The sequence below is a fragment of the Habropoda laboriosa genome, unplaced genomic scaffold (genome assembly GCF_001263275.1).
Source record: "Habropoda laboriosa isolate 0110345459 unplaced genomic scaffold, ASM126327v1 scaffold718, whole genome shotgun sequence".
NCBI classification, from domain to species: Eukaryota; Metazoa; Arthropoda; class Insecta; order Hymenoptera; family Apidae; genus Habropoda; species Habropoda laboriosa.
In genome coordinates, this window is record NW_017100942.1 from 1344887 (window position 1) to 1370876 (window position 25990).

Consider the following 25990-nt stretch of genomic DNA (forward strand, 5'->3'; position numbering starts at 1 on the left):
TAGATTCGAGTAGTAACAAATTCTTGAAGCTGCTAAAACTTTTATTTAACTTGCAATACGCAGTGATCCGAAAATTTCAGCGATAGTGTCTGTATTACGCGCAAATCCTCACAATAGATCACTATCATCTGCATACGGTACATAATACAAAATGCACACTTTACGTGTCAATAATGTACGAAAAATTAATACTCAAAAACGACCAACACGCCTTAACAAAAACCCGTACACTTGATCGTTAATTCGTTCGAACCTCCTGTAAATGTAACCTCAGGATCAATCAAGCAGAAACATTACCACCAAAAATTACCACGATTCTATTACTCCGAAAATTGTAAATAAACGTGCAATCTAAGCGACCGACTCCATATTAACGACCTTAAAACAAAGGCCGGCGTAGCCAGTGGCAGAAACAAAACAATGGCCCGAAGAAGAAGAAGAAGAGGGAACCGTGACGAAAATCATCGATCGTTGGTTCCGATCGTACCGCAAAAAATCCCACGCGACGCCACACCACCGCCATTGCGCCGTGGCCTGGCTAAGCTCGGACCGGGGACCCGGGTGTCCCTTTTACCAAGTAACACGATCCTACGGAGGAAGCTGCGCCAGCCGAAGGAGGTAACACCGGTCGGACAGAGGTCCGGAGTGGCCCTTTCGCGTAATGGACGGCTCAAATATTTATCATCGGCCGCGTAATTTAAGGTGCGTTTAGCAAACGGAAGACGACGCGAGGGAAAACAAACAAGTCAGGGGCGGTGTAAGGATCTCTCCGTGGAGCGAGGTGGAGAATGGGACGAATGCAGAAGGGTAGGGGCGGACGAGTTAAAGGGTGAGCCCCGAGGAGACGGAGGCAGGATAAGGCTTACCACGAGGAAGGAGAGGGGAGGAAGAAGAGCGTGTGGAGAGAGAGTAGAAAGAGCGGAGACGGGAGCGAGACGGAGCGGAAAACGACAAAGGTAGAAAGAGTAGCTCAAAGGGGCCGCCGCGGGCCCCAGAGGGCTCTGTGAGAAGGCACAAACCCCAATAATAGCACCAGAATTTATATACCTGCACGAACTCGGTGGAACGGTCCCGGGGCTGCGGGTCCACGGACCCAGGGACGGCTTGTTGCAATAGCCGAACAGAGGGGCCATTCTTCCACGATTCATTTTCTTCTTCGTGCGTGTTCAAGCTCGGTTTACTCCTTTCTCGTCGTTCGAACGACGAGCTTCGACATCCAACGAGATCGACTTCCCCGTTTACGCCCGACCACCGAACTCTTTTCAACACCTATATCGCGGTCCTACGCTGCGAAGGCGGGTACTCGCGCGAGTAAGAACGACCGGTTGTTCTTGCAACACCGGAGAACGACGAAACACCGGGGGTACTGTAACGTTGGACAGCACGAAACTCTCGAAGAGAGAGGTAGAATCTCGACCGATCTCGACAAGGAACTTCACGTGTATACACCTTAGGACTGACCGGCCCTGAGCCCCATCAGCGGCGGTCTAGCATCCTTTACAGAGGGAAGAAGAGGAGCCTAACCAAAGGAGTCCAGTGGTGGAAGTAAGAACGACAAGAGCTAGATAGAACGGAGAAGGACGGTGAGAAGCTGAGAGTGAAAGAGAGAGAGATGGGGAAAGAGAAGCAGCAATTCGTGGCGGGCTTGGAGAGCGAACCATCCATCACCGAGGGCTCAAAGCCGTATCTTCTGGTGACCGGTGCCCGCCGCGACCGGTGCTGGATGCCAAAGCACGGCCAAATATTGTGAAAGGTCCAGAAAAGGCAGGAACGTGAAATAAATTTGCTCTGCCAGCAGGGTAAGGAACAGGGAGAGACCAAGGTGGCGAGAGGAACAGAAACAGGCGAACGAGATGGAGAGAGACGGAAGAAGGAGGGAGAAAGGTAGAAGGATGATACTCTTCTGGGTAGCTCGAAAGGTTGCGCCTTGTACTTGTGCGTGTCGAGGTGGAGAGAGGAAGAAGGCTCTTTAACCACTGTCGGCTCTTTGAACCCTGCTCATCTCTCTTTCTCTCTCTTCGCTTCACTCTCCTTGGCCGTGTTACCTTCTTCTTCTTCTTTCTCGTGCACACACGCACCGCACGAAGAAACCACGAGGGAAACTGGCCAGGCGAACGGATTCGGGAACAGAGAACAGCGCCATTTACATTTTACACGCGAAAATACGCTTTACGAGCCGGGGCCAATCATCGCGCCCCATCCTGACAGTTTATCCGCGTCACGCGCGCTCGTAGCGTGCGAATCGCCACAGGGAACGCATCTGTTCGCGTGTTTCGATGATAGATCACGGGCTCGATCGAGGATCGTCCGGTTCGCCAGACGAACGTTCTTCGATTGGTTTATTTGTTAGGCGAATCACGGGGACCGGGGAACGAGATCCTTTTCAGCCGTGTTTTGCTCCGAATTTCCAGGTTTCTTTAAAACGACGCCGGACAAGGTGAAGAAGCCAGGAATGTGAAAGGTGAACAAAAGGGAATGAGTATGCGTGACGCTCTGTGAAAATGATAGGGAAACCTGAAAAGACGGACGCTCGAGGAATGCGTGTAAAAATTGGAGTACAGTTAGGGAGAGAGAATAATCGAACCATTAACTTGCAGCACGGCTTTCAGAATTTCACACTGAAGATTTACGAAAAATCGTTAAAATTCGTCGAACGATGCACCATTTATGTTGACAAATTTTTGCCGAAACGCGTATCCTACGGAATATTCGAACGAACGATAAACAACGTCGGAATAATATGCGTAGGATCAGCGACGAGTTCAGAAGTGATTCTGGAATGAAAGCGATTGGTTGGAACGCCTACAGGCGAGTATCGCTACTTGAAAATCTCCGAGAAACTCCCGGCACGCTACTTAGTTGAGGATATCGCGTAGATAAAGGACAGCGAAGCGCGATCTTTCATCCTCCGAATCACGTTTTACGATCCCTGCCTCTTCTCCACCGTCGGCCTATTGATGCTTGTTAACGTAGCAGCACCTTGGCCGTGCTCTCCGGCCCATAATCTCCGCGAACGCCGCGGATCCTCTCTCTTGTCGTTGGATTAATAATCCGAGGAGAACAGGCGAGGGGGAGAGAAAAAGCGAGACGGCGCAAACGCAGGATCAACCCGATGGAAAGACAGAGGAGACAGAAAAAGACAAACAGAGATAAAAGAAGAGAAGAAGAGAGAGAAAAAAGGAAGAAAGAAAGAAGAAGAGAGGGAGAAGCAGTGGTGAAGCACGGTGAGAAAGAGAGGAGAGACGGTGAGAAAGATGAAGGAGGAAAGAAAAGTGGAAGGGTACAGAGATCGTAGCTCGTAAGTTAGCACGTGGTCGAGGCGAGCCGTGCGAAGGAAACTGAGAAGCGGGAAAGGAGAGGTGGAACGAGTCGAGTGGGCTTACCACCTCATCTCCTTTCTTTGCCCACTGACGTAGATAAAATTCTACGTGGCCCTTGTGAACGTGACAAGAGGAACTGTTTTCTCGTCGCGACGAATAGCAATAATGGAGACGCATGGCCCTTTCAAACTGTCGCGCTCTTTTACGCTTCGAACAGAGAAATTCGGTCCTCGATGTTCCCCCTTCCGTCGAATAAGTCAGAGAAAAAAAAAAAAAAAAAGAAAACAAAAGGGCTACCGAATTCTTTTGACCAATGTGAAAGACAGTGAAAGGTGAATCTTTTCAGTGTCAACCTACTACCCAGTCGCACAGACCCCGGGATATACAATGGGAAAGTATACAATAACTTCGATGATCGTGTACAAATTGTCCCGTCGTTTAAGCCTCCCATGCTGACTCTGTCCCGTTCCACCGGGCCCACGGTAACGAGCCAGGCCCACCTAATTAGAATTCCATTTCGCGGTCCTGTCGGCGGCAATATCGCGCGATCTACACGATCCTTCGTTACTTACGCCACTGTCAGCACCTCCACCCTCCTCCAGTGTTCGTCTTCGGGGCCACCTCATCTTCGCGGCCCGAAACGAGGCAAGAGACAGCGTGGACCGTGTGTAGCGGTGACGCAGAGGAGGAGGAGGAGGAGGAGAAAGAGACTGCGCGGTCCGCGCGCAGGAGAGAAAGGAGAGACGATCACGTAGCCGTGTCTCGAGCAACGAAGAAGTCGGCTTTTGCTGCGAAGGAGAGCGAAGTTGAGCAAGAAGTTCTCGCAGTGGAACAAGCTAAGAATTCCACCGTGCGATGGAAAGAGAGGAGAGACGAGAGCAGCGAGAAAACGAGAAAAACGCGGTGAATCCGTAGAAAAAGAGAAAAAAGAGCACGGGAGAAACAAAAGAAGAAAAAAAAGAGTAAAGGACGCGAGGAGGAAGAGAGAGAGAGAGAGGGAGAAAAAAAGAGGAGACACGCGGGAGGAACCGAGACGGTGGCAAGTGAACGAAGAGAGACGAGGGAGAAGGACGCGACGATAGTGAAACGGAGATGGAAGAACAGTAAGGGAGAATAGGAAGAGTGAAGAAGCAAGCGTAAGACCACACAGGACGCGGCACGCGCGCGCTCTACCGGGTGGGCCAGCACACGTCGGCTTCGGGCGTCCTCGTGGTAAATCGGCCGAGCTCGTGCGTCCTCGGCTGGGCCCGGTGGTCGAGTCCAGCCGAGGCCACACAGATCGCGCACGCGCGAACGCTTCCTGGGTGGCATTCGCCTGCCGGCCGGCAGGCCGAGCGTAAGGTACTTCTTCTCTCCGTTCCACCGTGGGCCGTACAACCTGTTAGTGTCGTGCCATCCACGCATTATGCCCCTCGTTCTCTCCTCGTCTTTCACGGCTACTCTCGCTACCTGTCTCTCTTTCTCTCTCTCCTTTTACGCTACTCAGTCTTTCTCTTACCAGCTAACAGAGGCCTCCAGGCTCCTCCTGCCTCGGGTACCTCCGGCATCACGAGCTTCTAATAAGATTCCAATTTGTCAATTAGGGGGAGGACGGGATCCGGGCGCATCTTCTCTTCTTCTCCTTCACCGCCACCTTCTCTCCCTGTCGTCTCTTTCTCTCCGCGTTAGCACCTGCCTTGCATTAACGACGTGCAACTGCGACACTTGAGCGGCTGCCGTACGCGACGTAATCTCCGGCCGATCTCTTCCAACGCGATTTAAAACAGCGCCCGTTGCTTCTTTCGAGATAGATATCCGAGACGTGCTGCGATTTTTTTTCTTCTCGTTCTAAGGACGTTTCAAGACGATTCGCTTGAGATCGTTTAACGAGTTGCAGATTTTTTTGTTTTTTTTTTCTCTCATTGAAAATACGGTAGAGAAAGGATTTTTCTTACCGGAATTGACAACCTTGTGACAGCAGCGGTGTATTGTTCGAAAAGAGCGTCAGTTTCACCGACACGATTACATCGCGTGTACAATGTTCTTACGCACACGCCAACGTAATGAGCTTCGCCGCTACGAGAGCTGCATTCTCGTGACGCGAGCCACCCGCTGGGCCTTCTCGCTCGAGAGTGTGCTGGAAACCGAGAACGATTTCGGAGAAAATAATCGTCAGATTTCTTAGTAACCTTCCCCTCGTAATTCGAAGATCTCCGTGAGTCTCTGTACCTCATTGTTCCATCGGCGGCATTGTGAATTGTCACAGATCTCTGTACAGATTATCTCCCAATAATTAAGTCAAAATTTTTTAATTCTTTCACAATATGATCATTCTCGTTACAGTCTGGTACTTTACCAGAAAATATCACAAAGTAAACTTTAACTACATACAAGTTTCAGTCTTATCAAACGACAAAATTAAACATTAGCTTCACACCTAAGAACTTTCGCTATCCCCTGTCTCATCCTACGCTCTTTTCTCCCAAAAGTGAACGCATCGAAGCGTACCTATCACGCATGATCCAATTTTCTCGCACTCCTCAACAAGTATCACGACTGACTGTTAAATTTTCAAAAGGTTCACCTGTATCGGTGCACGAGCACGCGTGGGGAACGATGACGAGTCCTATTTCGAGATTCGAAGGGACTCGGGAGAAGTGATCCACGCAGCGGAGGCATTTGTCCTGGCAGGAGCGTAGCCAGGGGGCCAGGCGCCCCTTGTACCAGCTCCCACGTATGTTGGGTGACGCGGGTGCCCCTCCCGCTCCCCAGGCGGACTATAAAATTTCATTTCTGCCGGGCGAATGTCTTCGAATTAGCAATAAAGCAGTGATTCTCTTCCCCTTGCAACGGACAACGAGGCCGCGCCGCGGCGTTGGCTCCTTCTCGTTTTTTGTTTACTCACCAGCGAACTGGTTTTGCGGTATACACGCTTCGTTCCCTACCCCTCGCCTCTCCCCGCCTCTCCTCCTCCTCTTCACCGTCCTCATCCTCGTCCTCCGACCGTCTGACGGAGCAGGGAGGAGGGTAAGGCTATTTCGGGGTACGCAAATACGCGGAGTGCGTGTGCGAGGGGTGCCAGAGAGCACCCGCAGTGAGAGAAGCCACCACGCAGTACTGTCATCGACAAAAATCATCCTCGACGGTCCAAGGAAATACTGGCGAATTTTTAGCGGATCCAGCGTAGAGATCTATACTCGGTGAAGAGGGACCGATTGATCTTTCCATAGAGATACGGTAGAAACAGCGAGAAATGGAACTGATTCTGCGAGTCTGATTCCGCGACGAAGCTTATCGCACGCCAGGCGTATTCACTCCCCTCTGTATTCTTCGTGGAGCCGCGACTAGACTGTTTTAAAAGCGCACGTGTGCGTGTATGTGCACGTGCGCCGCACGGTATTCTGATCGGAGCTGACCGGTGTTCGCAGATAGCGTGGCTCCTTGACGATGTGAACGTGACTTACGTCATGTTCGACGGTGCGCACTTTTCTGGCAAGCACCGAGGAACCTCCAGGCAACTGGAAATACAAAGGAAAATTGTTGCTTTAAAACGTGGATGGTTTGTACGGTTGAAGGAACAGCTGAACGTAAGGAGAACGGATTCGAGTTTTGCAAAGAAAGCAGTATAACAAGGACGTACGAAGTTTCTGCGAGTTACAGTCTAATACCTTCCCCTTCTAAGTCGAACAATTTTTATACATTAGCTTGATATTTTATAATCCCAACTTTTCTTCGTTCGTGAGAAATTTGCAAATCATGTGAATCTATAGAGGGTTAAGAAACAATCACACATTCGTATCTATATAGCACTCATTCAAATACGTTGTCTTAGAAGACAAGCGAAAGTGAGTTTGCAGTAACCAAGGTCCACCCTGCATTATCATTCATAAAGCAAAGCTAACATAACCTCGTAACGTCGAAAATTTCGCATAACCTTGTTGCAATGGACCACGTGAGTCTCGTTGCAGGCAACACGCGCGCGGAGACACGCGTAATGCAATCAAGTTTGTCCCTACATAGTTGCACATCCTTATGCACATTATACACATTATATACTATATGATCTAGGTCCGTGCGCGCAGAGACAAAGGAATGCTTCCTCCCTCCGTCCTCCAGCGTCCTTCCACCTACCAATCCACCTCGGTACCCCGTCCGAAGGGGGTACAAGGAGCTACGAAGGACGGCGCGAGGCAAGGTAAGGGAGACACGGTAGAAGAAGAAGGGTATGGGAGGAGGAGAAGAGGCACGCGGGAAGAAAGAAGAATAAGAGGAGCGAACCAGAGGAGGAATAGGCCATTCCACTTATACGCTGCTCGGATTCAATTAACTCTCCACCTTCTTCCCTCCTTCTTCTTCTCATCTCGCGGTCCGGCGTGCCTCTGCGCCCTGCCTTATACAGGGTGTTCCTGTGCACGCGCACGTATCACCGTAACCCTTGTCAAAAATGTTCATTGCACGGCACGGGTGCATCTTTGTTTCGTCGCACCGCTACGGTGACATCCGGAGCAAGCTTGTGCCTATGGCTTCACGAGGAGGATGATAGTGATACTGGAACAAGGGGATAATGGATCTTTGAGAAATTTGTTTAGAAGGAATTTATGTATTTTAACTAACAGTTAAGACAGTTACCTTCTTACCATTGAAATCCTGCATTAGCAATTTTCATGTATTTATATGGGATAAGTCTACAGGCTTCTTATTACCTTGTACTTCTGAACCTTTTCAAGAATGCAAATAAAAGATTAAAAACAATTGAATTTCTTCTTCTTTACAACTCTTCAAAAGTTAATAAATATATTAACATTACTAAAAATAATAAACAAAAGAATCTGACTTTTATAAATCTTCATAAATTAAATGTTTTATCATTTGTATAATAACGAAATTAATAATAATAATTGTAACCAATGGTTTTTTCTGATATGCTCTTAATGGAATCTCGAGCAATTCGATCGTTATTTGACAAGAGCAAGGATCAAAGCTCGGGATACGGTAGTGCGTCGTCAGCGGTCAGAGAAATGGATATTCCTGCCAGTGAATCGGTGTTGAATTTCTGAACGCCGTTTAGCTGGACGTTATCCTTTCGCGTAATCAAGCGCGTGCATGTCGTTGCCGATACCGATGCGCACGCTGACCGATTATCGTGTTATAATGCACGGCGTTCGGACGCCTAGTTTGACTTACGATGGCAATAATAATAATGAGCCGCTTTATTGCCACCATATACCATCCGACCGTCATGCGAACAAGCCGTTGTCATTTCTGCTGTCATTGCGTGGCAAGCAGCCGTGCGTAAGATAAGGAGACTGTTACTTGAAATATCTCGGCTACCTTTCGCGATACAGCAGCGCGTTAAACGACTAATTAACGCATTAACAACCAGACATCTCCTCGTGAATCTCTCGCTGTATGATTGAGCCTCCTGATCAGGTTTAACGGATCTTATTTTAATTCTCGCAACATCAATTTCAAGTTGAAGGGACTTTCTTTTTCAAAAGCAGCTTATCTCCTGTTATCATTGCTGGATTATATTTGTTCTTTTTCTCTTCTCGAGGAAATACGTGCTCTGTTTTCAGTCGAAACAAACACGAGATATCTCTGTGTGCAACGCGTGTTAATATTATACATTGTTGTACAAAATGACGTCAAGTTTGTTAGTTCTTCTTGTTTCTTTTTCCTTACTCCTTGAAAATTCTCATCTTTCCGTTGATTTACTCGCGAAGAGAATCCTGTGGGAAAGTTACACAGGGGGGGACAGGCGAGCTTCGATCATTCGCGATGATCCAAAACCTCGTGGGCTTAACATCATCCTCTCCCCGTGTGTTCGTTTGGCTTGAAATCACTTGTCCCGCGCTTCGTGAAGATTCACCCTAAGGGCCGATTCACAAAGCCTCTGTAAGATCTTGTTAGAGGTTTCCCGGTCAAGTCCTGCATAATATAGGAACCTAATTAAATCCGCTCGCCGAAACGACATTTTATCCTACAAAGAACCCGAATACCTGCAACTTATTATTCTCGAATCAATTATTCTCCGTATACCTAAATATGTTCTAACATGTTTCGTACAATTTGTCGCTCTACTAGTCGAGTGAATTTTTGCAAGTAAAGTGAACAGGATCAGGCTCTTTATCGTAATCACCTCTTATTGATTCTGCAGCAGCAGGGAATCACGTTACGCCAGGGTGAACCTGGTGCGCGTTGTCGCTACTTTATCAAGGAAGAATAACGCAGTAGCCGCGATCCTGTTCGAGTAAACAAAAGAAGGCCGTTGCATTGCGAGGGCGCAAGCTATCGCATGTTGCTACTAATATATCAAGTGTACTCATAAATGTTCACGCGGTTCGGAACACTGAATAATGCTGTATCCAATTTCCTCTACAGGGCGTTTCGGTTAATGGAACGATAAATTGTCCGGGTGAATGCTTGAAATTCTATTGCCCCCTTTGACTTCCTTATCAGTCTTCAATGCGAATGGCTCCTCCGTCGTTAAGCCGGTACATATATACAAATGCATTTTCTTCTTTTTTTTGGCTTCTCTTCTGAAAGCAAATGGGACATTCGTTAGTTACACCGGACAACAGACACTAACACTATGAAATCATAAATTCGACGATTGTCGACAGCAAACCGAGAGGCAGAGAAGTCTCTGTGGCGGTCTTGTCGCGCTTGTCGGGAGATGAGAACGGTGCCTTAAGGCTCGCAACCTCTCCTCGAGACGAGATCTCTCTCCTCTCTCTCTCTTTGGTTTCCCACGAGAACCACCGCCGCCGCCGCCTTCTGGAATGTCGCTCTCCCCTTCTCCTTCTGTTCTGCTCCTCCACCTCCGCCGATACGACCACCACCTCCTCCTCTTACCTTGCTTCACCGTTCCTCTCCTCGAACCGCCATGTCCTCTCCTCTTCTATCGCGTCGCTGCAACCCCGGCTCTTCCATTCTCTCCTTCTCCCTCTCGCTCTCACTGCTTTCTCTCCTCTTTTCTCTCTCTCTTTCTCTGACTCTCCCTTGATCCCCTCTCGAGATTTAACGGGGTGCATCGTGGTACACGTTATATCTGCCGATTCGACTCGTGATTAGGAGTGCATATGGGAAAAGAAGAACTTGCGAAGTTAAGGGGCCGCGTTTAAAATATTGGCGCGTTGATCGTAACCTAACCATTGTAGTCCCTGCTCTTCCTCTGCTCCTTTTATCCAGTTGATTGTCAGCCAGGCTTGGGAATTGCTAAAACAAACTGTCGTTGTAATACTTGTATACGGTGGAAATTTGTTTTATATGAATTATGAGAATTGTTCGAAGATTGACAATTCTATTTTATTAATAAGATAATGCATACCTTTTTGTGTGTCTGTAAATATTAAACAGCCAAAGTTTAAATACTCATATCTTGATGATTATTTGCAATTTTTAATATTAATGTTTATTATTCTTCATGGCTATGAAGGAAAGGACTTGGTTTACAGTGAATTATTTCCTTATCCATTCAGGCTCCATTTTGTCTTGTCACTCACAGAATATTAAAATAATATAATTAATACAAAAAATGTTTCACAAGTTATGACCATTTTTTGTTTAAGATTGTTGAACGTCATAGTTAAAAGTTTTAAACTAAATAATGATCAATTAAATTGGTCAGAATTTGATGGAAAAGTGGAGAAAAAAATGGAAGACGTAATTGAACTGATGGTCCCGTAATGTGTGACTTCACTAAATGTCACATGTTAGATTTCATTTATCCCTCTATTCCTCTCCGCAACGCCAGATTTATTGATCCATAAACAAGAAACTACGCGCGAATCACGGGAGAGTTAAACGTTGAGTGAGATACGCACAATGGTTTACGGCCGTGAATTCTTTATAGCTCGTTGATTATATAATTTTACACGACAAAGACCTTTTAGTCGATTGTGACATTGTTTCCTTACTATTATTCGTCAATGCACGTTCACGTATATTTATTGCACAGGGTAGTATTAATGCTTCTACAGGTTCACGACTTATGAATCACCGAAGATTTACTATAGTTAAAAGTAGCAGAACGTTTCTTTTTCATCCTCACGACGTTTAGCCACAATCGTAAATTAAGCATCTATTCATACAATAAGTAAAAAGTGACAGTGACACTATTAAAAACTTGGATGAGAATTATCGAAAACAAATGTTAAACGTAACGTAATATTTCCGAAAATTGTGCTTTATTTAATTTCACGTTAAACATCTATTAGCAAAGTGCATAAAAACTTTCTCTTATAAAAATTACATACTTTTATATCTAATTTTACAATTGAGTATTTATCGGTACATCGAAAAAATGAAGGTTAAAGTAAGAGAATTTGGCGCCATCTATAATTCTACTCGAACTAGAAAAATGTAATTACCTAATCACTTAACCTCTCTTTTTTGGCTTCTACCGGGAGTCTCGCTGCTTGTATTTAATTCCTTTCCCCGCAAATTGATACCGTGAACAATGTTTCATTTTACGCTCCGTTGGCTTACCATTCCGGCAGGATGTTTTGCGCGCCACCAGGCTACTAACCTTCTTGTTTTGTTTCATAATTTCAACGTGCTTAGTTTCATTCTGATTGAATGGACATCGATGGAAACAATCGACCATCCGTGGCCGATTATTCCGTTGGTACTAACATCGAAGGTTGGTTCTAATTGCTGTTTGAACCTAACGTCGAAAAATATTAATTCAGACGGTGCTGCAAAATCCCCATTGTATTTCAGTTTTTCTCCTTCGACTGGTGCACATGGCTCTTATTACACGTCTGACTAATAATAATGGTGGTTTACACTTTGCTACCTATGTTTGCACCGCGAACCCGTAATAAGATGGTCGTCCGTTCGTGATTGCGCGAAAGTGTGCGTCGATTATGTGCACAACGGGTGACACGTTCGAAATTCGCATCATAATGAATCTCATGGGAAATATTGAAGCAATCGTTCAAACTACGCATCGGTGAATTCCCGCCAAAAAATACCGAAACTGTACGTCACAAACAAAGTATTCTGTTTTTAGTCAAAATTCGAATAAGTGTTTAACCAAACCTTTTGGTATCCACGTCGCGTTAATTTTCTTGTACTTTACGAGATTTAGAATGTATAATTTAGATTTTGTTTCTAATCATTTATAAACTTGTCTATAGTTTTTTACGATGACGTTTTATTGCGTAGAACACTTTTGATTCCTGGCATCGAAGACGTAGAAATCGATATTTCAAGCAAACTTGTAAGAATCATTTACAAGTTTTGAGAATTTTCTTCTTAATTTTGCTTTTTATATTATGCAAATTCATTTGCTGTATTTTAATTTCTCTGTGATAATTGATCGATATATTGCGCATATATTTTCAACGAAATTTTGGCGGGATGTATTGGCGGGAAAACGAGACAAGACTAATTGTTAGGCGTTCTTTCGAATCCCTTTCACGGACAGATCATTTTGAATTGCGCTACTAAAAAAAAGCGATGTACCGTTTACCTTAAAGTGTGTCACCCGATGTGTGGTGTGTTGTTGTTCAAGTCAGCCCAGACGTAACACGAGACTGACCATACGAGGCGGCCACTTATGATGCCCGATATACACCATGTCCACTAACACTGATAAAAAAACACTGACACACCATCCTCGTTGCCAACACTATCCCAGCTTATCAAATTTTAGACTAACGACAGCGAGAAAACAGGTAGATAACGCCCGCTTCTTTTTCTCCACTTCTTCTTTCTCGTCCTTTTATTCTTTGACACTACAGTAAGCTAAACGACTAATGACAAACGACCAATCATGTGACAGATTAGGTACTACAATAGTCATGACAATTACATCGACGAAAATGTTTCTATTGCTATTTTGAAATATATAATATTAATTACTCACGTGGTAACAATTATTTTTATAGGCGATAATTGCTATTAATATTTTTCAAGCAAAGTTTATTCGATTTTTCCTTTGCCTTGATAAATTTTTCTACTCTAAAATTCACAGACATAGGAAAGCATTTTATTGACGGTTAATTAGAAATCGGTGAATGAGAACTACTGAGAATGTTTTACCATACGAGTATGATATTGAAGAAATCTGTAAAGCTTGTTACAGATATAATGGATAACGTTAAACGTGAATTACCATTGAATGGTAAGAATTTCTTCTCGCCAAGATCGATCGTTAAAATAGAAGCGGCAAGTTTAAAATAAAGTAAACGAATGAACGTGCACGATACACAATTTTGTTGTGTATAGTAAATTTTACGTTTTATTAAATATTTATGTGAGTTTCTGTTTTACCATCGATAATATTAAACTGCTTCATGTTTTACATAATAAATTAAAAAAGTTACGTATTTAAATTTTATATTTGGACATAATGTACCTACATGTAATTACAAAGAATTGCATAAACGATTTACTTATCCGGTTAGCGGCATGAATGAATATGTTACGAATTTACATACGGTTATTTTATTTCTCACAAAAAAAGAAATGTACGATATAATAATACCTTTCGATGATTAATAATTAAGTTACAAAACGTCGCGCGAATATTTGAACGCGGAGGGTGATTCGTGTGGAACTTATAATGATTTATGCCCTTTTCTTTGTTTTTTTGTAGTTTTCATGATTTTTGAGGTTTTCGGTGACTTCGTAGCCAAGCTTCTCTTCTTCGACGGTTTCTCCGCTATTTTCGCGTACTTGTCGATCAAAGAGTCGAAGAATTTGTCGGATTGACTCGCTCGAGCTTCGTTGCGACTCTGAATCGCCAACATCAAATTATTTGCAGCTGCGTTCTCTTCGTTTTCGATCTTCAGCATTTTGTCTAGACGATCGGCTTCCTCTGCTTCTTTGGCCCACTAAAAATAACAAAACACGATTCTTCATTATTTCGTGTCTAACATGTGATCCTTTTCATTGCAAAAAGTAGCAAGAATTTAAGAATTTTCTTCCCTTCAAAGTTTGAATGATATAGTAACAAAATCGTCGTTTTTATTTTTTTCTAACAGAACACCCTACATTTCTTTACGGAATTTGAAAGAGCATTAAAAACTGAGTAAACAAGTATTAAGGTACAATACGTTTAAACTAGATATTTATCGCGATATATACAAGAAAGTTTTATTGCGGAAAGCGTCGCGGTGCAATAGGTGCACGCTCAGAACTTTTATTGCAAATATTTTACCAAATATCTACTTTAGACCTATAACACCCTAATACTTATCTTCTCAGTTTTTAATGCTCTTTCAATTTCCGTAAAGAAACATAGAGTGTTCTGTCAGAAAAGAAGTAACCTTCGAAACTTCATTTGTAAACAATGTAGAAAAACATAATAATATTCCCTTTGAAACCACGCAATTTTTCGTACAGCTAGTAGTTTGCGAGTTAAATCATCGAGTTAGCTGAATCATCCTGTATTAATCTCACTTAATATTATTGATATATGTTATTTCACTTTTCGAAAATGTTTCATTCTATCCTCTTTATGTGTATCACATTTGACCCAAATTAATAAAAAGCTCGATTAACGACCAGCAAGAGATACGATCGAGAGATCGATAAATCAGTGCAGTCTGCTCCAGCATGCTTATTAACGACATTAATTACGACCACTTCAGGACACACACGTAACCCTATTTTCGAAGCTAGCCATACGCCCTATCCTCGAGATTGTCAGACAGTTGCCTTTCGACTCCGTGGCTCGTCAGCGGAGAGCAGAAGTTAATTTTAACGAGGGATCATCAAAAGTATAAGATAATCAAGACTCCGGTTTCTCGATTCAAGGACTCCAGCCGAAAAACATCCGTTTCTATTTTCTACGCCTGCGAAAATTGTCGAACGTGTGTGGCCACGTTCGACCTGTACACATTTCGAGCATGCCTGCATTAAACATGAAAGAAAACGCGTGATGTTTCAGTCAGTTATTTGCTCGAGATATTCATTGAATAATACTTTAGTCAGAGTTAGAAATTAGACGTGAAAACTGAGGTATATAATCATGTTAGTCATGGTCAAGAATTAGAAGCTGAAGTTGAGGTAGTTATTTGTGAAAGAGTCAGATTTTGGGAGAAACTTTAATTAGAGATTCAAATTTAAATTTAACAATTGCACATTTTGTCGGTTCTTTGAATTCTGATGTAATGATACTTTCGTGTAGTATTTTGTGTTTTCTCTTTCTATGTGATAATGAGAGAAATTAAATTAATTTGGAAAATCAGTGAAATAAAATTTGATATAAAATAAATTGCATACAAAAAGTTAGTAATAAAATCATTTGCATATGAAAAGCATAAAAGTACTGACAGAAATGTGTTACAATTGCAAGATCAAATTTCTCTGACTAAAAATACAATTCTACTGGCGCAGAGAAGTAATAAAAACGTCTGAAGTCTCTCTCCCCTTTTTCCTTAAAAAATCCAGAACTGGATCAAACCTGGCTAAATTACCAAATAAACCATCTAAAATTAAAAGTTCCATTGTTTTCAACAGAAAAACTAAAAACCAAAAATATTATCTCTAATTCGAAAGAATTTACTGCAGAAAAACTTCGACGTCCATCTTTCCACAATTCTCGTCTTTCTCACAACGACAAATAACCTCAAAATTTATGTCCAATTTATACCAACAGAATTCCTCATCTCGCACGTAATAATTTCATGGTTGTTCAGAAAATAGACCATTGTCCGTCGAGGATCTCGCCAAAGGAGCCAAACTAAAACATAAATTAAACATTCTCGCAAAAATACACGTGAGCAGGTACGGGAGTGATACATATGTTGTTCAACGGAGAAAAGGCGGATCCTTATAAATAGAGGCGTTCGTGGAAGCGTTGAAGTGTAACTCGCGCATCCTTCAACAGAAGCATATGCAAGTGTTCATGGTTCATGATTGTCGATGATGTTCCATATTCCCAGTGACCTACTCCATAATTTAACGCTGAGGAAATTCCGTTATTTATAATTTCTGGCAAGTACATCTGAGAGGCGGCCTAATGTTAGTCGATTGCGTAACACTTCGCGAAATTCTGAATGCATCGGTTTTATCGGAATGACATTCGACTTGAAACTCGACGAACGACAGCCAAACAACGATTAATTTTTCACGAAAACGAACGAGAAACGAACAAAACGTCGAGACATCGCCTCTCGACGATAGAATTCCTCTTTCGTTCGTCGGTGATTTGTTACCTACGCTTAATACCTAACTCTAATTCACTTTGAAGCAACCCTAGGTCGCGGAAGATTTATTTTAGCCGTGTTGACATCATTGTTATTTTCATGCAAACATTCTTGCAAATAAACAAATACGCAATAGCAAGATTGTTATGTAACAATGGTCCTTGCCGTGGAAACGTGTGATCGACGATAGTTTCGGCGTACTGGTTAAATTGTAGAACATTCTTTACCTCCCCGGTTAATTCGCCTATTTATAAGATTCGCCGCGAGAATTCGCTGCGGTCGCCCATCAGATTCGGGAGGGAATTCTACGATTTCGAGCGATAGCGATCTAAACGTTTTACAGTGTACAGAGTGGGACATGTAAAATAGACTTGAACCTAGTTATCTTCTCTAGTTTGATTGTAAAACTTTGATGTGCAATTTAAATGGTTTTAAAGGGCGAATAAGTTGGAAAAAATGGCAAAAACCGAAAGGAAGTTTAATATTTGATTTAAAATTTTGAAAAATGTATACATTTATGTAAAAAAATTGCATTTATAAAAAAAATTTTCTCTCAAAATTAGGAAAAATTACAACAAATATTGATTTCATTTCTGGAGAAATTTGATAAGAAATGAATTTTGCGTTTGAAGAATTGAGAAGTGTAGTTTTAAGAAAAAAGGGTAGATTTGTAAATTTTGGATTTTGAATGTTTGAAACTAATTGTGAAGTTACCAACGAAGCTTGTTTTTACAGAAAATCAATTTTGCATATGAAAAATGAAGAAGTGTAGTTTAAAGGGCGAAATGAGTGGAAATGAGAATTTTCGATTTTAAATTTCTGAAACTGCTTGTTCTTACAGAAAGATTAGCATGGTTTGTTACATTCGTCAAGTTTTGCATAAAAAATCATTTTTCTATATTTACAAATGTGAAATGTATCGATCAACTGCGAGAAAGGAAAGGTTACACTTCGTTAAACATTGAATTCCTTCGCTACAATTTTAAGATGGAGATTAAGTATCATAGTATGTGATGTATTCGCGTAGGTATTTAAATGATCTGCATGATTCAAGTGTCAGGCGACAAAGGAACTATTATTATTACTCACACGACGCGAAGTGTAGATCTTGACGTGTCAATGTTACTTCACGCATTATCTGACGAGAAGTTGATCGTACCGACACGTTTGTATATGTAATTATAAATCACGACGTTTTTACACCTTATATACATATATGTATACGTTTTTCTTCTAATTTTATTACTTAAAAAAATTACACATAATCGGTGCTTCTAAGATACATAATTCTAATTTAAAAAATTATAATTTTATATTAAATTTAATAATTTTAATTTAGAAAATTATAATTATCACAAAGTTGCTGTATGCAATTAGTTGCAATAAATTTCATGTAAAATAACAGATACAGAAGTGAGTAGAATACGATTCTGTTTTGTCACTAATAAATTGCAATTTGAAAATACTTTTCATTCAGAACACAACTTTTTAAATAAACGATCCAACTATCTGTCGTTTCGTAAAAAAATTTATTGATTCAATGGAATAAAAGTGTCGTGATTGAAATATCTTCTTGAAATTCACTTTATAAAATTTTATAAATTTCACGATGGGTAAATTACAGAAAGGACGTATACAATTTTCGTATCGAATGTATTCAAAGAGAATAAGCAAAATTAAAAATCTGTATAATTATTACAAAACTACCGTCTACAATTATTTGCAATAAATTTGATATAAAATAACAGATACAAAAGTTAGTAGAAAAGAATTCTACTTTTTTTTTTTATTTACTAAATCTCTTCCTAATTCGTCGAGAAAAATTTTTATATCACATTCACAAAAATGCTATTTGTACTTAGAGTCACTCATAAACCGTCTTTCAAAAAGTGATCGTAAATCAACAATTACCAAATCCTCCGCAAACCTAAAAATACTATCATTTTACTCGAAATATCAAATTTGATTTATTCATATCACACACATTTTAATACCATAACTAGATAACTAAAAAATTTGGAAAAATTCCAATTTTCTCTACAAAGTGGAGTCCTAACACCATAAAATTCTAACAGAACGCTGTTCAAAAATATGAAAGAAAAAATCAAAAATAGTCAAGTTCAAAATTAACTCCACGTTCAATGCTAAAATTCGGTAATGAACTCACAGTTCTAACAAATTCGACACGTCTAGTTACAGTATTAAAGCCAAAATCTACCGTTTCCTCTAAAAACCGCTAATTCCTCAAACACTAAGCTATTGTACATAAACCAGGCTGCGGATAAATCGAACCGTCTGTTAGACGAATGTTGCACCTTCGATCGGAAATAAGTCATGATTCCGACAAAATGAATTTCGATCGGTGGTGGGCTAGCTAGAACCGATTGATAATATCTTTTAGCCGGCTATTTGCGAATCAAAGACGTGCCAAAATATCCACGTTCGACGTGCACACACGTGCATGGTCGCGAGCGGTTGAGGGATGCGCTTCCGCAACCTTGAATTACCTCGCCTGCGAGTGTCTAGAGCGAACGACACATCTGGCCGCGAGCCTGATGCTCCGGAAATCATCCGAATCACGAAATAATTGAAAATAGTCATCGGGTTCGAGGCAACGATTGCATAACGAAATTCCCTTCGCGGTCAGTCATCGTTCTGGAATTTCGCGAGGGTTAACTGTAGAGGGACATTATGAAGATGTTAGGGTCATCGATGATACGACCGTTGCTTGCTTGTTTATCGATTTGCGTCGGCACGTCGGTTGAACGATAGCTAAGATCGTCGTTTCATTCATTATCTTCCCTAATTTCTTCGATAGTATGTTTTTTTCTTTTCTTTTTTTTTTTTAAAGAAATAACGTGGAGATATGTGTGTTACTATTGCTGATAAGTTTTACAATTCGTTGGATTTTTTAGTTGCAATGATGGAGTTGAGGAAATTTTGATTTTCTTGCCCTGTTTGATGTTGGCGTGATAAGATTTTTTTTTAACGTTGAGGAAATTACTTTTTTGCGGTTTTTAATATTTTGTGAACGTGAAAATTTTGAAACGTTGAAACTTGAAATTTTGAAGAGTTAAAGATTGAAATTGTGGAAAGTTAGAAATGTTTAAAAGTTTAAAGGGAAAATTTTGGAAAGTAAAATATTGAAATTTTGAAAGTTGAAAGTCGAAATTTTGGAGTGTCAAAGATCGAAAATTTGAGAAGTTAAGCACTGAAATTTTGGAAATTTAAAGATTGAAATTGTGGAAAGTTAAAAGTGGAAATTTTAAAAAGATAAACATCGGAATTTTGGAAAGTAAATACCGAAATTTAGGGAACTAAAAAGTCTAAATCTTGAAAACTAAGAAGTAAAGATTTCGACCCTGATTGAATCAAAAATTTTGATTCTCAATAGTGATACCAATAAAATTGAGCCAGAAAAGAGTTAAAGATCCTGGAAAAATTAATACTAATTTTACCGTGATCAGGAAAAGTTAGATTCGAATTTTCTGAAACTCTTATACTTTGTCGCTATTTTAACTTGTACCGCAAGCAAATTTATTTGTATTTTGGCTAAAGTTCGTCTTGATATCTTTATGTATGTATGTCGTGTTATTCTTTATATGATTTATTTAGTTATTCCGCACGTTGGATTAGAAGCGAGATAATTTATATCGCTGATAGGCTAAATACTACTTTCCATAAATCTTTCGTATTTTCAGTACTGCTTCTAAAACCGCTCAAACATTTTAAACGTCTGTACTAAAAAGTATTAAATACAAAAAAATAAATAATAAACATAACAAACTTCTAAAAAAAAAAAAACTTTTCAAAAGAATTTTTGTATCTTTTCCATAGCAATCCATACACTTCATTATTTAAAAAAAAATAACTCCAACGATCCACTATTGTTAAAACCATCGAAATCCTAAAATCCGATCTATAGCAAAACTACCCTAGAAACCAAACTCAACCCGAATAAAGGGTATCGTAACAACTTGATCTCCGGTTCACATTACAAAAAAATGTGGAAAAATATACAAATTGAACTATATATATATACCCTACTGCGTACTAGCCCCGAGCATGTTGCTCGAATTTCATAACGTTATTGCTATTGCACGCATTAGGAATGCACGTCGGCGCACGTGCATCAACAGAGATACCGCGTTCACAATGGACTCCTTGAATCGATGGCTCTCCGTGACTTCCGGCAAGTCCACTTGATGCCTGTCTATCATTCAAAGTTGGCACATACACGTCGATCCTACCAGGCAAACCAGGATCTACTATATACACCTGTTGCAAACCAGGGGAGACCCGACGTAAAAGACTCGCCGCCGACATAGCTCTTATCCTCCCCGCTATCTCTCGTCGATCTCTCTGACAAAACACGAAACGCAGTACATCTCGGTCAAACGTGTACCGGTCAAGGTCGTTACATAACGTTGAGCATTAGATTGGACGACGACATTAGTAATTATTTCATTAGCACACCGGATACATTGCGGTGGCCCTCGTCGCTTGTTACTGTTTCAATTGATATTCAGCATCGCGCCGCCGCAGAAATCGTATTTGGCTTTGACTCCTTGGCAAAACAAATCTTGCACAACCTCCTCGGACACGCGTTCTACAGAGCGAGAGATCGGAGAGTAGTAAAACGAAAAAGAGAAAAGAAAATAGTTTATGTTACACTTGGATGCAAAATGTAGGCAAGTGTTTCAATTTAACACGGTTCATTGCCACGCCAGATTTACTTGTTACTCTCGAGGAGACCAGAGGAATACTTTTCTAAATTACTCTAAACGTAATATTGTATTGTGCTTTCTTAAAAAATTCAAAATAACGTCTAGGACGTCTACGATGTTCGAGGTTTTTTAATCGACGATATTCGTTTGATCTGAATTATTCTGAACATTCGAGACACTCTGGGTCATCGGTGACTAAATTGTGACCCCATCGAGGAGACAATCTCAGGTGACCAACGTGGCATTGAACGTGTCTAAGAATGATTTGGAGAAATTGTACGTACGCTGTGGGTTCCGCAGGCTGAGCGGTGCTTCCGAAGAACGAACCGTCGTCGGTTCGGTTCTTCCAATTTAGCGAATCACGCAAATAAATAGTGTCCGAGGTTTGCTCGAGGTATAGAAAACGATGATACCAGCTGCACACACTTTAGGTCACTCGATCTCTTAATGTCTGTGATTAAATGATCTAATAGGTGATGTCGTTTAATGTTTCATTATCAGCGATACTCTTCGCGTCGATTATTCCACAGGTTCGCTTTAAACGATGTATGTATATGCGTGTATGTGTGTGTGTGTGTTTCGTCTTTTCGTTTGCGGATCGTCCGAGATAACTTAACAACAGGTGAAATCGTTCAATCGTGATTGTAAGGTTAGAGCGAATCTTTTTTTAGCTAAAATCCCTCCACAAGGACGCGTCCCCTGATCAGAAGGAAAACGGAAACGACGATCATTGCTACGGAGCTCTGGCTCGACGACGGCGATGAATTCCTGGTTGGACAATTGGGCAATGGCTTATCGGTGGTCGTTTCAATTGGCACGGCTCCCGGAGTCACTTCCTCCTGCTGAGGCAGATTATTCACCAATTGCGGTGAATGGACAGTGACTGTGCTCTCGTAATAAGGTGCTTGATGCACGTTATCTGGCGGCATTGGCTCGACCAATGACGGTGGCAAAGGTCGTGAAACGTGATTTGTCGGTACTTGGTTGTCCATCTTCGACGAATCGTCGGTCTTCATCTCTGTCCAATCTGTCCTAACGAGACTCGTGGTTACTTCTGCGTTAGGGTCGACGAATGTCGGCGTCTGACGTTCACCGTCTTCCGGGCTCGGTGCCAAGGGGAACGAGTTGATTGGGCTCGAGTAATACGGTTGTTCTGTGTAACGCCCGTCCTCGTTTCTATGGGGTGGATAGGCCGGCAATTCAGGCCTGGCGCTGGTGGATTCCGGGAATCTCGGCCAAGTTCTCAAGGTTGACGTTACATCTTGGCTGTTGTACGTAGTCTCGGGAGGTGAATTCGTTGTCTCGTCGATTGACACGACTAATCTTGGTGTAGTGTAGGTTCTCATCGGATCGTCGTATGGTGAATTCGTTGTACTTCTCGCCGTGTCTTCGTAGTTCACCGTAGACGGTTTTGCGGTCATTCTCCAATCCGGGGTGTTGTAGGTTGGACGATAGAGCACTTCTTCTGTTGTTTGGAACCTTGGCGCGATGTGCGGAACGGTTGATTCCACAGCTGAAGGCGGTGTCATCGTTGGAGGATGCAATCTTTCGCGATAGATAGGCAATCTCGTGGTCGGTTCCTCGGTCAATGTTTCCTCGTCGTCGGTGTCGTAATCAATTGGAAGCTCTACTGGGACCAGATCGGACGTTAGTCTACTCCACTCTGGATCCTTCTCCAAACTTACCCCTTGGCTTCCGAGAAAAGCGCTGACAGCGTTTGGACACTTGAACTCGGAATTCTCCGTGAGGAACATCCTTTTCAGGTCCTTCAAATGAGACATGTCTTCTAGGTTCAGACATTCCAAACGATTACCAGAAAGTCTCAGGTCGACCAAGCTTGGTAGACTCTCGAATACACCGTTTTCGACGGACTCGATGTTGTTGTAATTCAGATCCAAGTAGGTTAGAGAGTCCAGACCTTTGAACCAAGATTCCTTCACGGTGGTCAAGTGGTTGTTGTTCAAACTCAGTTGCTGAAGGTTGTTCAAACGTTGAAAAGCTCTGTCCTCGATGTCTGTTATCCCGCAATGGGAGCAACCGAGGACCCAGAGATCCGAGCCGAACCTTGAGAATGTGTCCTGGGTTATCCGTGATACCGGCATGTCCTGGATGCGAATTTTTCCGGTGTACACCGGAAGATTGTCCAAGTCAGAAAGTTGACCACCAACGCACAAGTATTCTATCATGTCTTCGTTTGGCACATGTCTACACACCCCGTGCACTCCACCGACACTCGCACACAAAACAACGAAGAGAAACAGTTGAACGATGGTACCCATTTTTATCGATCGATCGATCGTGTTGTTCTGTTAAAAATCTCCTGGTGTATTGTACAGCTTTTTAACGTGAGAAAGAGTACGTATCATTATTTTGTGCGCATTGAATCGAATAAGCTCAATGGTTCGCAGTCATCGTGGTAGGGATTTTAGCCGAAAATTCTGCAGCTTCTAGCGGTGAGCTAGAACCGATCTAATTGTTCTGTAGACTGAATCCTCTCTTGCGTTCCCTCTTTACTTATTTACTAGTATTCCCCCACCTATTCGCCGTACTAGTAGTCCACCTCTTACTACAACTTCCAATCATGAAGCAGTACTATGTATTGATAAAAATAGAAAGGCTTGAAAATAGTGCGCTGCTCACTTGTTCATCAGATCTTCCGAAGTGATCTACAGCCGGAATCGAAGAGAGGGAGGGGTTAGATATGACGCTTAAATTTATAAGCGTATTGCCCACCCGTACGCACGCCGGTTTCGCGTAATATCGGCGAAATGTGATTGTATGGAGAAAAATATACATACCGTTGTGGATTTTGCGCATTGAAACAGAATCATTGGTTTTTTAAATAAATTCCTCACTCGTGTATACCTTTATCAGTTTTGGTTATATGTATATATTAGGGTTGCATTGTTTTCAAATTTTCGCTTATAACAAAATTATCGAAAATTTTTATATCTTTCTGAGGTTTGGTTTTATTTATTAGAATTGCATTGCTTTCAAACTTATACTTATACACATGATAAAATTATGAAAAATTTGCACTGAAATTAATTATTTTGTGATTGTAAAGAAATAAAATTAAGAATACCGAAGAGTTACAGATGTTAGAAGAATTTTGTTAGGTAACATTTGATAATATTCAGTGGCTTTGCTGGATTATTACTTACCTTGCGTTTCCTACGTTGCTTTTTCTTTTCACTCTCTTGTGTGAAAGCTTCATACTCTGGTACCTCACCCTTTTCTATCAATTCTTGAATAATACTGTGTATTCTGGGTTCTTCTTCACAGGAGGTAAAAGGAACAGACTCTAGAATATAGTCCATGTCTCCTTTGCCTGTAGAAACATATTTACATGGATGCACTCAATGATTAAAGAACTATGTTACAATGCTTGCTACATTAAATTTACATACTGTCCATATAAGCACGCTTCAAGTCTTTAGTCTCTATTTCAGAGCCTTTGTATGTCTGTTTGTAATTGTTTATATCCTCTACAGAGATTTTCTTGAAAAGAGACTTCCAATAGTCGGCCCAATTCCTCATCATAACTTCTTCACTTTCTTCGTCATATTGACCAGATTGATCGTAAATTTTACGTTTTTCAGTGTCGCTGAGAATAGAATGAATTCGTCCAAGAACTTTGAATTTTTCTGTTGCCTCTGCCTTAATATCCTCTTCAACACGATCGGGATGTACGAGTAGAGATAGCTGATGATACGCTTTTTTCACTAATAAAATATGGGAAACATTCATTATCTAATATCTGTACTTAACGATCATTTTTCATTCGATACATTTCACTAAAATGGAAAATATTCGAAGTTACAGATTGTACAAATAGGTTATGTTTATGTACCTTGCTTATCATTAGCAGTTGTTGGTATTTTTAAAACTTCATAAAAATCGCGAGCACCAAAGTATTGTTCACAAAGATCTAATAAACTTGTCATGATTTTAATTTTTTATTACCAATAAAGAAATGTTACTCTAAAGTGACAGGCCTAGAAGGTTATATATTTTCGCGGTTATTTTCACCTGAGCACGTTTAAAAATATGTGATGAAGGTGGCTAAATGCGATTCAACTATTATCACGTGTAAAACACTAAAAATTATTTACCAAATAAAAATCACTATAGTTATTATAGGTTATGGGAATGCATTATCACTTATTAAAGGTAGATTATTAGAAGCCAAAGAGGGCAGTCACAGTATTATAACAAATCGTTTATGTTAGCATACGGCGCCAAATTTATTTTTCGATTTAATTCTACGCACTCCAACTTTTAATTATGTCATTTATATTTTCTTGTAGAGTAAATAATGTTTCACAAGTATTATAAGATATCACTTTGTAAGGTATCTACATTATCAATGTTGAATGATTTTTTTTAATATCAAAAATTCAAAGTGCGAAGTAAGTACTTCAATTGACAATGTATTTTACTTAGAGTTTACTGATTATAAAATACAATTAATCAAAATGACAAATAGCCAAGTAGTTTAATATAATAATGCGTTTAAAAATTTTATTCGTATTGCAATGTATTTATTAAACAAATAAGTATTTTATAAATTAATTTTTTGTAGTAAATAATGATCAACGGTTATAAAGTATTATTTTGCAGATAATAATAACTTATTAAATTTCGTATCATTTTTAAAGATCTCGGAATTAGTTTTTATGTGTATATGTAGTTTTTATAATGTATATTTTTAAAATTAAAACCTGGGTTATTGCATGGTGAATGGTATTCATGTATTTTTATCGAAACAAATAATTTATATAAATTTTACAATAACAGT

General features: G+C 41.0%; 1 protein-coding gene across 3 annotated transcripts; it reads right to left on the reverse strand.

Annotated features, from left to right (window-relative positions):
- Nucleotides 1-13711: 13711 nt before the first annotated feature.
- Nucleotides 13712-25354, reverse strand: LOC108577665 (dnaJ homolog subfamily C member 9). 3 transcript variants are annotated; one of them, XM_017940857.1, is made up of 4 exons: nt 25043-25354; nt 24600-24914; nt 24354-24520; nt 13712-14143 (listed from the first exon to the last, which is right to left on the reverse strand). In XM_017940857.1, exons 1-4 carry the CDS (start codon nt 25134-25136, stop codon nt 13868-13870), a joined length of 852 nt encoding a protein of 283 aa, XP_017796346.1. In that variant the 5' UTR covers nt 25137-25354; the 3' UTR covers nt 13712-13867. The 3 variants fall into 3 exon arrangements, with proteins under 3 accessions (XP_017796346.1, XP_017796344.1, XP_017796345.1); XM_017940856.1 differs by lacking the exons at nt 24354-24520; nt 24600-24914; nt 25043-25354 and adding exons at nt 20939-21071; nt 21474-23685 and having other exon boundaries at nt 14074-14143; XM_017940855.1 differs by lacking the exons at nt 24354-24520; nt 24600-24914; nt 25043-25354 and adding an exon at nt 21474-23685 and having other exon boundaries at nt 14065-14143.
- Nucleotides 25355-25990: the final 636 nt, after the last annotated feature.

Bases quoted from the DNA above. Each gene is read 5' to 3' on its own strand.
- LOC108577665 (XM_017940855.1), bottom strand. From the start codon at position 23,468: ATGGGTACCATCGTTCAACTGTTTCTCTTCGTTGTTTTGTGTGCGAGT.